Source organism: Engraulis encrasicolus, chromosome 13 (assembly GCF_034702125.1).
Source record: "Engraulis encrasicolus isolate BLACKSEA-1 chromosome 13, IST_EnEncr_1.0, whole genome shotgun sequence".
Classification (NCBI taxonomy): Eukaryota; Metazoa; Chordata; class Actinopteri; order Clupeiformes; family Engraulidae; genus Engraulis; species Engraulis encrasicolus.
In genome coordinates, this window is record NC_085869.1 from 29,191,617 (window position 1) to 29,203,210 (window position 11,594).

At 44.1% G+C, this 11,594-nt stretch overlaps 1 protein-coding gene across 1 annotated transcript in view; it reads right to left on the reverse strand.

The window, feature by feature from the left end:
• Positions 1–11,594, reverse strand: part of fgf14 (fibroblast growth factor 14) — a 92,311-nt gene that overhangs the window by 1,958 nt on the left and 78,759 nt on the right. Inside the window, exon 4 of the mRNA XM_063212881.1 lies at positions 6,263–6,461. Coding sequence (XP_063068951.1) covers positions 6,263–6,461 — 199 coding nt within the window. The remainder of the gene's footprint in view (positions 1–6,262; positions 6,462–11,594) is intronic.

Here is an 11,594-nt window from a genome sequence, read left to right on the forward strand (position 1 = left end):
GAATTGTGGAGATGGTGTTGAGAGTCGTGGTTGGCATCTAATGGAAGAGAATGGCTCAGGGGGAAAAGGGCATCCACATGGTTAGTTGGGACATAGTTCTATTGATGCAAAACCAAGCGGATGAATCTTACATCACTACAACATGATGGGTGTTAACTTTTCATTTGCCTCAGAATCGGATGGAAAAAGCACTTCTGACTGTGTTCAATGTGATATTATATCTATTCATACTGATGTTTATGGCTTAATGTAGTCGGAGCTAGTGTGCCGAGGTGATGTGGAGAGGTGGAGGGTCATCTGATGGAGAGCATTTTCTACAGCGGCCAGAGGGATTCACTGGAGACTTCTCAGCAGGGAAAAGCAGAGAGGGAGGTTGCAGCAGTGTCAGTGCCTCATCAGCCAAATACTGCTGAATACACCAGGGACCTCCCTCTCTCTCTCTCTCTCTCTCTCTCTCTCTCTCTCTCTCTCTCTCTCTCTCTCTCTCTCTCTCTCTCTCTCTCTCTCTCTCTCTCTCTGTATGTGTGTGTGTGTGTATATATATATATATATATATATATATATATATATATATATATACAGCATATTGCATTCTTTCTAAAGAAACAACCATCGACTCCATTATGTAATCACACACGTACGCACAGACGCACAGACGCACACACACACACACACACACACACACACACACACACACACACACACACACACACACACACACACACACACACACACACACACACACACACACACACACACACACACACACACACACCCATGCACATAAATCCCCATTGTTTCTGCTCCCAGACGTGACACTGTCGCCATCTGTGTTATGGTTAAGTGACGACCCACCGCGCCACCTCTGCCTGCATCCATCCTTGATCTTGGCAATGTCAATCCCAAGACCAGAGGAGGCACGTCTGTCTGCCTGTGTCCGCCCCTTAAATAACACACCCACATCCACAAATCAGCCCAGCCTGACGCTGAGCGATACCCACAGCTGCGGCTCTGTCATAAAACACTGGCACGTCTTCGCGACAGCCAGCGGATGTAGGCAGAGGCGCATCTTGTCACCAGACAAGGCAGGCAGCCGCTTGGGGCCCTCAAGCATGGATGGTGAATAATACTTAAGATTTGAAACTACAGTAGTGGCGATTTGTTGCGAATGTTCATTATTTTACATTTTTGCTTGGGGCCTCAACTTACTCTAGAATCACCTCTGGGTGTAGGCAACAGGGTCCTGCATAAACTATGCCTCCTCTCTGGCCATGTTTATACACACAGACAGAGAGACGGAATCCCTCATGCACCTATGTATACATAGGTTCTCAGTGTTTATCAACACAATGTTCTGAGGAGGGGCAAGACACTGGCAGCCAGCGGCGTGGAACAGGGGGGGGAAAACCCTGACTCATTCTTAGGGCCCAGACCACCAGGGGGGCCCACCGGGGGCCCTCCAATGGAAAATAATTTTCTTCTTTCGTTTTTTTAAAACATTATTTTATAAATAATGTCAATACATGTTGGCAATTTATGTAATTCCAATGTTCTCTGGAAATACATCTGTTGAATTGGATATACTAGCCTGCAAATAGGCTATATTCTATATCGGACACCCCCATTATCACGCATTGATTTAGTCCGCCTGCTCGCGGACTTTTGATTGTAGGCTACAATATGCGGAATCAACTCACTTCAATATTATGCATTAAACGCAGCAGCCGGTTAGCAATGAAAGACGTCTAAAACACCAGGCTTTCACAAAAAGAATAGAAAGGCAAGAGAGACAAGGGAAACAAAATGAAGGAAAGCAACTGCAGCTGATTTCTTGCAAGAAAGGTGAGCCCAAATGTCAAAATTGCAGCTACACAATAGTAACTGGTTAGGCCCATTCCCATTCCGTGTGGCCTTCTGTGATAGCCGAAGTCAAATGAAAAAAATCTCATCATTGTGATACATTGTCAATGTTGTGATAGAACCCATATTTGTCTTTGATATAAGTGTCCCAAAAGACCAACATGGGTCGATGTTGGTTCAAATATCCAAATGATAGCAAAGCTATTTGTAAAATGAATCCCACTCAATTTCAGAAAATGTCACGGACGTGAAGATGCCCCCTGTCGCAGCAGGTGCAAATGGTGTGAACTTGAGAGAAGGTGAGCCTATTTTAGCTAATATCCTAATCTTGAAGAAGAGCAGTTTCTCAACCGGGTGCAATGCTGCCCGCCCTTGTCATCAAATTTGCAGATTGATTCTGTCCTCGTAACGTTAAGAATATTAATCGACGTCATGTTCATCAGTTGCCAATGTCAAGGTGGCGGTGCAAACAGCTGTCAGTCTTGAACTTTCATTCTGCTTTTATTTTGCGGTCTCAACACTCTTGGCCATGGTTACTTGGCCATGTCTCTGACCATCTGACAACGCCCGTTATAGCTGAAGTGTGGTAAAATAATGACGAGATTTTGACGGGGCACCAGTCTGCGTTTTGAATGCTGCTGACGCCATTCTATCTGCGCAAAGCGGTTTGCATAGCACAAGAAAAGGCAAAGTAGCCGCCCTCCTCTGCATTGAGTGCTCATGAAAATTACTACAAGGTAGGCTACTGTGAAATAGTTCCTGGCCAATTTAATTCTGAAATTATATGCAGTAGCCTAATAAATAATGATTTCAAAGAAATAAATAGGCTATAACTTCGGGGTGTCCTGACTTTAAAAGATTGAGAATAACGACATCAAATCCAAACAGCGATAACCTTCTTTTGTTCTTGACTGTGCTTTACAGCAGGTTTTAACCCCTTAAGACGCGGCTTTATACATTTGTTGTTACCAGAGGGGTAATGACCAAGTCGTGGTGCATTACTAAAGGGCCTGTGTTGTGTCATAGTATTGTAGTGCTATGGTAGGTACATTTCAATGACTATTACAGCGTGCCACTGGAGGTACGGCGCGCATTAAGGGGCTACGCCAGATTTCGAAGTCAGCTTCTGCCCGTAGCCTAGGCTAAATCACAGCGGATCTCTGTTCCTTCATCTCCCAAACACTGATAGGCCTACGTGCGTGCGGGGCAGTGCAAGTGAACGAATGTGTGCGCGAGCGCGTGTGTTTCTGTTCAGCGATGCACATTGAAGAAAGTTCAGTTCAACATATCAATGTCTCATGTGTCCATAGTGCACGAAATAGTAGGCTAAAAGCATTGAGAAGAGAGATGTAGGCCTACCAGTGTCTCCCCCTCACACCATAGTGATGAAGTGATTAAAAGTCATCCCTATGAATATGATAGCCTACTTTTCATAACTGGTAATGTGAACGATTAAGACATTTTATATTTTTAATATGTCTATTAGCCTATGTCATATGATTGAAGATGAGGATGATTCAAGTGAAGGAGAGGACAGCATAGAGGGGTATTCTGAGGAAGGCAAGAAGGATGACGATATCAGGAGGTAGCGTGCGCGCGCGGGGGGAGGGGGTTGGGTAGGTTGGGGTGTGTGTAGGGGGGCCCATGGAAGAGGTCGTTCCTAGGGCCCCAAATTTGGTGCTACGCCCCTGCTGGCAGCCAACCACGTGAGCTATTTTTTTGACCGACAGCGGTTTCCAACAATCAGAGGTTGAGTTATGAGCAGCTAGATTCGTGCAGTGAGGTTATCAACAAAATTTAGAACCCATGTATAGATACAGGCACACAGACAATGACACTCACACATATATGTTCTCGCACAGTATGCACATAAGCAAACAAACACATATACCGTACATGGGCACACACACGCGCGCTTGGGCTTGCGTGCTCGCGCGCGCACACACACACACACACACACACACACACACACACACACACACACACACACACACACACACACACACACACACACACACACACACACACACACACACACACACACACACACACACACACACAAAAACACACACACATATACACAGATAGAGAGGTGTGCTAGTCCAATATTCACAACATACCCTCCTCTCTCTCTCTCTCTCTCTCTCTCTCTCTCTCTCTCTCTCTCTCTCTCTCTCTCTCTCTCTCTCTCCTGCCACTGTAAATTATGAAGCCACAGATCATTACAAATTGTGCGGGCGGAAGGAGATAAAGAAGGATTGAGGTGGAACGGGGCTGCTCTTCAGAAGCTGATTAGGGGCAGGGAGGAAGTGTGTGTGTGTGTGTGTGTGTGTGTGTGTGTGTGTGTGTGTGTGTGTGTGTGTGTGTGTGTGTGTGTGTGTGTGTGTGTGTGTGTGTGCGTGCGTGCGTGTGTGTGTGTGTGTGTTTGTGTGTGCGTGCGTGCGTGCGTGTGTGTGTCGTGTGGGACACTTTGGGAAATTGGACACTGTCTCTCAGTAATGACACCCGCAGAGTGGACTTGAGGAGGGGATGAGTACATGAAAATGACATCCTCACAATGATGAATCACATACACTTCATGTACTAGTCTCTCTCTCCACACACACAGAAGCACACAAGGCGTAACACAAGACACGACGCATATTAGGTGTCATAAATAATCTGCTTCATAACACTGACATATTAAATGGAGAAAGGGGTGGGGCCTCTTCTTAACGAGCTTCACCTGCACCTCGTTAGCGATTAAGCTCTTGCTTGTTACTTTAATTGCAGCCCAGGCGAGGCCAATCACTGCTCTGAGACTTGATAACACACCAGCTGCTGTCCTTCGGCACCTTTCGGTTGCTTGTTGAGAGCCAATGTTAACATACCCAGATATAATAAAAGTATATTAATGGTTGTCATGTATTTCAACACCAATGAAATCCATAAAAGAAACAAAATGTTGTACGCATATGATGCCATTAACAACGTAACGCTGCAGGAAAGGGTTAACATGTTAGCCACTGATGCATGCCTAATTATTGTTTGTATAAGTGACTTGTAAGATGTGTCAAGGGCCTACTAGGACCTTATTACAATATGTGAACAATAAGAGCCTTCTTAACAATGAACAAGTAATTTGGGAATACACAGCTACTGTAACAAATGATTGATTTGCATAACACTTGTCTTATAAGCCACTTATACAAAACATTAGGCATATACAAGAAGTTATCACGTGAACATTAAAATAAAGTGTCACCAAAGTATATATATGGTATATCCATTCATTTTCTTGGGTGTAATCACCAGGAGCTCTACATACTGACATGGCTGGTTCTAGCCCCTTTGGTGCCCTTGGAAAGCAATCAGAAATTTAGAAATTTACAACTGTAAAATAGTGTATACATCTGGTGAAGCACAGCTGCTGATCTAGTACCTATATACTTTTTATGTTGAGCTCCCATGACTAATAATTGTTAATGTAAAGATTCATATTTTATTTTGCTTGATGTAATTCTGTGGGACTTTTTAGTCGTAATTGGCGCCCCCAAGACATTTGGTGGCCTAGGCAACTGCCTTGTCTGCCTATGCCTAGCGCTGGCCCTGCATACTGACCATGTTCTGGCTTAATGCCAGTAATCGGGCAATATGATATGATTCATAATAGTATTACTGTGTGCGTCAACACAGTTTGGTATTGCCAGCAAGGCAACATGATGAATAATGTTAATATAATCTTTTCTTTTCGATCAGTGCCAATTTTTATTTAGAAGTCAGTCTTGAAACATAATTAGATCATAGTAGTCTTTGGACATTAAAAATCAATACAGATTGATCTCCTGCTTAATCAGAGTGTCTATGTCATATTTTGTGGGTTGAATATTTTGTGCATTACTCTATGCCTAAGTCAACCCACAATTTTACTGTAAATGAGACAAAATGTTTCACAAATGGAATTGGTATAACTTAACTAGTAAGAGGTCTGTTGGGCTAGAGGGTTGAGTCCTTCCCCATCCTTAGATGAATTACAATATTAAAAAACCTGAACAGTAGGACTACCTTCTGAAATAAGCACAAAAAAGTAATAGTAAAGGATTTAACTTTAAATGTTAGTTGTATGGTTTTGTTTCTAGTGTATCGACATGTAACTGGTGCGTACCGCCGGTCTTGGCTTACCTTCTAATGGCCTGGGTAGAAAGTGAACAGCTGTATTAGTGCAAAAAAAAACGTGTTGGTATGTTTTTGTTTCTAGTGTATCTGTAACTGGTGGGTACCGCAGGTCTTGGCTTACCATCTAATGGCTTGGGTAGAAAGACCAACTGCATGCACAGAGTATAAGGTTGGTGTGTTTTCGTTTCTAGTGTATCTCCATGTAACATGCACATGTAACTGGTGCGTGGCGCCGGTCTTGGCTTACCTTCTAATGGCTTGGGTAGAAAGTGAGCAGCTGGTTTGGTCTTCTTGACGCGGTTCCCCTTCATGGCCTGGCCCTCCTTGTTGAGCCCCAGGAACCAGGCGCGGCCCGACTCCTGCTGCCGGTACAGCATGGACGAGTAGATGACATAGTAGTTTTCAAACACCGACTCTTTGAACTTGCACTCCGCCGTAAAGAGCTCCTGCAGGGGTGGGAGAGGGGGAGAGAGAGAAGGAGGAGGAGGAAAGAAAAATAAGATGAAGTGCGGGTTGCGGAGAGATAGAGAGTGCGAGAGAGAGAGAGAGAGAGAGAGAGAGAGAGAGAGAGAGAGAGAGAGAGAGAGAGAGAGACAGAAAGAGAGAGAGAGAGAGAGTGTGAGAGAGAGAGAGAGAGAGAGAGAGAGAGAGAGAGAGAGAGAGAGAGAGAGAGAGAGAGAGAGAGAGAGACAGAAAGAGAGAGACAGAAACAGACACACATTGCCTCTCAGTACACGCTGCATAAAACTGATGACTTACCGGCAACAACACTAACCCTCATCTCTCTCTCTCTCTCTCTCTCTCTCTCTCTCTCTCTCTCTCTCTCTCTCTCTCTCTCTCTCTCTCTCTCTCTCTCTCTCTCTCTCTCTCTCTCTCTCTCTCTCTCTCTCTCTCTCTCTCTCTCACACACACACACACACACACACACACACACACACACACACACACACAGGCACTCCCCAATCCCCCAATCCTCCTCTAGCAAAGAAAGATGCATCTCCTAAGAGCCGGGGCTCCCACCTACAATGGAATCTGTCTGAGCCCCACCGCTGATAAGTCACGGCACATGGAGCGTGCCCTATTGTCTGGGGCTGCTGCCCTTGCCTGGCCTGGCCTGGCCTGGCTGGGGCTTTACAGAGATGCCTCTGATACTGTGTCTCCATCTAAAGCTTCCCCACTCACCATCAAACACAGAGCTCAGGTTATGGATGGTCTACTGCAGCACAGCATAGCACAGCACAGCACTGTGCTGCACAGCCCAGGCAGGTGAGTCCTAGGGAATATCTATAGGCTACGTCTCCTGAGTGTTAAAACTCTCTTGCGGTGTGTCAGCACAAGTGGTATGTTAGGAAGAGGAGAGGAGAGGAGAGGAGAGGAGAGGAGAGGAGAGGAGAGGAGAGGAGAGGAGAGGAGAGGAGAAGAGAGGAGAGGAGACGAAACGAAACGAAAGGAGAGGAGAGGAGAGGAGACGAAATGAGACGAAAGGAGAGGAAACGAAAGGAGAGGAAACGAAAGGAAAGGAGAGGAGAGGAGAGGAGAGGAGGGGAGGGGAGGGGAGAGGAGAGGAGAGGAGAGGAGAGCAGAGGAGAGGAGAGGAGAGGAGAGGAGAGGAGAGGAGAGGAGAGGAGAGGAGAGGAGATGGCATGTGACAAGAGAAGAGAAGAGAAGAGAAGAGAAGAGAAGAGAAGAGAAGAGAAGAGAAGAGAAGAGAAGAGAAGAGAAGAGAAGAGAAGAGAAGAGAAGAGAAGAGAAGAGAAGAGAAGAGAAGAATGGAGCTGAGGAGAAGGGAGGAAGGGAGAGAATAGTAAAATTGTAGGACTCAGCAGACAGGGAGGATGGGAGGATGACAGTAGGTGAAAGGAAGAATAGATAGTTCTCCTCTTGGGAAAAACAAGCGAGTAACGGATTGGACACCAAATGACAAGACATGACAGGACAGGAGAGGAGAGAAGAGAGAAGATATATAAGTAGGTCTATTCCACTGTAATCTCTTCTCTCCCCTTCCTTCATCATCTCACGGCTCCTCACAAGTGAGGAGAGAGAGAGCAGCAGAAGAAAAGGGGCAGGTGGAGGGAAACGAGAGGTTACGAGAGGACAAGACAGGAGAGGACAGGTGGCTTATCCCCGAGGCGAGCCCCAAGGCCAGACATCTTCTCTCACACGGCAACTGCTTTGGCTCCAGCTGGGCTCACAGGACAAAGACGTGCTCAGGCAAGAGGTGTGTGAGAGAATACACAAATTCAATTCTGTTTTCCAATAAGCATTGTGCTAGCACCATGAAAATTGAAACACATTTCCATCCAATGGGAGATATGATTTTTTTCCAACTCCTTGTTTTCGTCTGGTTTTTGGTGTGGCTGTTTGCTAGATACATGAACTATCCGATGTATACATGACTGGTGATTTGTTTTTCAGGGTTAGTGGGGGATGTTGTTAGGATTGTAATAATGTTTTGTTATTTGATACTAAATATATATTTTTTGCATTCAAGAAATAAAAAAGATAGAGGCCTACAAACAAAGAAAAGCTCAGTTGCGGATAAGCAATGTTAATGTAGTCCAATGTAGTGACAACCAATTGCTCAATTCTCAACTTTTATTCGTGGTCCATTGATGTACAGCACATTTTGTAAGAGCTATGAGACTGCACAACTGATGTTGAACAGAATGAAGCTTGGCCCTAGTACTTAAAAAAAATGTGCTGTAAAGAAGGCCATTAGCAGAAAGCAGATGTTGCCGCTGCATTCTACACTGTTCTCCGTGACCCATGTTTTATCTGCTGTAGTAGAGCGGCCACACGGCCAATATGGCAAGAATCGTAAAAATTATGATACAAGCATGGAATTAATTTTCAACCTTGACTCAGAAGTTAAAATCCAGTGTGACTTATAAGACCTGGTTGCACATCTTGTTGCCCAAAAAATCTTGTTGCCCCTGATGTTGCCCAAAAGGAGAGGTTAATCCAGGTATTACAGTATGGAAAATGAAAGCTTCTCATTCCAGGTTGCCCACCGCTGTTTTTTTTTAAATCTATATACAGTAATATTTTCAGATTTTTTTTTAACTTATGTCCTCTGCCAACCAACAAAGGTTTAGTGCTGCCCTGGTGTTCAACACATTTCTGTTATGGTCATAAAACACTGATTATTAAGTGTGACTGTACCCTCGGGCATTCCAACTCTTCAGTAGTAGAGCCACACCCTTTCCATATGAGAGCACCATCTGTGTGATCATCTAGACTCTCTTATGCCCCATTACCACCAAGTTCTGTGCTTCTTGTAAAGGGAAGTGTGTTTTTAAGTTGAAGTGGTGCAGTAAAGCGCCCCCCTCCCTCCTTTCCCCTTTGTGGTACACACACCTGCACAAATGAAAGCTTCTATGCATAAGAATGTATGCGTATGTGTGAACAGGTCAAAGGGATGAGAATGGAGAGAGAGAGAGAGAGAGAGAGAGAGAGAGAGAGAGAGAGAGAGAGAGAGAGAGAGAGAGAGACAGAGAGAGGGAGAGGGAGAGGCAGAGCATAGACAAAGAGAGGGAGCTCAACTCCTGGGGTTTCGATTTTATTCAAAGACTCCCTCTCGCAGGACCTTTCAAAGAGTTCTAACCCAATGAATATGCACCACCTCCTCCACCACCACCCACCACCACCACCCGCGCCTCCCCATCTCCACCCACACCCTCTCTGCCAGCACAACCATCACATTATAAAACTTATTATAAAACCTCCTCCCCAACCTGTGAAGAACAGCGGTGCCTGCTGAAGCCCATAAATAAAGCGTGCTTTAGCTTTAAATAAGAGCTCATTACTACAGATGAGAAGCGCACCGCGACAGCTGATGAAGACCTGCAGTGTCCTAGCATCTCTGAGGCTCATTACGCTTACCTTCTGCTTAGAGATGTTGATTGTTTTAATCATGTTTATTCATCCTCATATTATTAAGTTTTCCATTATGTTATTATTCCTTGTATGGTGAATCATGGAAACCTAACAATATTATAATGACCTTTTGCGTAATCACAACTAATTTACCTAATCAAACTGTTCTTTTTAAAGTTGCTTCACCTAAAACTCCTTTGGGATGAAGTGTCACATTTAAGCTGTGTGCAAAATCTGTCTTCTTGTTGAAAAAGGTAGGTCTGCACACTGCCGATCAGCTCCAAAAATAAACTTTATTATTTTTTAAAAAGCAACGTTTCGATCACGCTGGATCTTCTGATATGCCTGATGAAGATCCAGCGTGATCGAAACTTGCTTTAAAAAAATAATTAAGTTTATTTTTGGAGCTGATCGGCAGTACGCAGACCTACCTTTTTCAACTGTCTGACTTGTTGGCACCTGCAACAAATGTTTTTGAATGTGCATCCCAAAACTACAAAATCTGTCTTTTCCCAACAAAAGTGTTGTTGACCGCAATTCCTTCCCTCTAGGCGATGCGGAAGTTGTCACACATTGATGTACACAATGTAAAGTGAATAAACACAAACAGCCACATGTAACAACACAAACTCTACAAGGATATAATCAAGTAAGCAATTAGCTATACGTAGGCCTACTAAAAAAGAAACAAGACAAGACCCCTGTTTCACCTACTCTCTGTGTGTACAGAATATGAAAACTTAAATCTTCTATGTATTGCAATCAACAAAGAGTGCTAAATAAGTGTTGTTAAAAGTCATTTTTTTCTCTGGGTCATCCTCACAATATATTGACCTAGTATTTACTTACATAACACAATTGGTTATTAAGTAACTTACACAATTTGTCAACAGACTGCTGTTACCATTCGTCCTGTATGACATTTCTACAGTGCATAAAGCATGTGAATGAATCCAGCAAGTCATCATCAAGAGAACAGACTGCCGTAGCTACTGTACAGCCAGGCAGTGTTAGATGAGAGATGGCAGGACAGTGATCTTCACTTCCTTGAGTAGCCTACACGAACTATCCTTGATCGCTCCTGCATGGCCTGACTTAACATTTGGAAGACATTCTTTGAGTAGCTTCCCCCCTGAGGTTAACCGTAGAGCATGTGAGAAAATGGTCTTCACGGCAGACGAGACAAGCACTTTACCTCTGACAAGTCCATTTAAAGAATAAAAAACCTCACTGCAGCTATATGAGCAATGACTGGCCGAAGATTCTGTTCAGATTCTATTTATCTATTTATCTCTCTCAAAGACAGATTCAGTAGTCTTAAATAAAGAAATAAATAGTGTACAGGATTGTAAAAAAAAAAAGACTCCTGGGACATCACTGCAGCTTGGGCTGTCTGTCTTGATTTTCTGTCAGAGCGTTTTGCATCACCCTGCAATTTATGGTATTGATTAACCTCTCCAGGCTCGTCCGCCAATTTAGAAGAACCTCCTACTCTCTCTCTCTCTCTCTCTTTCCGCCGCTAACAGAAATAGCGCCTTCTAATAGCACTAAAGGGAAAGAGTGACGACACAGTATGTTTATATTTGGCCCTGTCTGTATGGTTCTCTGGTGCGCCAGTTAATTCATTGTCAGCAGTCATACAGCAATAACAATATTGCTATTGGTCAGTCCTTCTTGCATTGTCACATCAAATGGTGGAATGG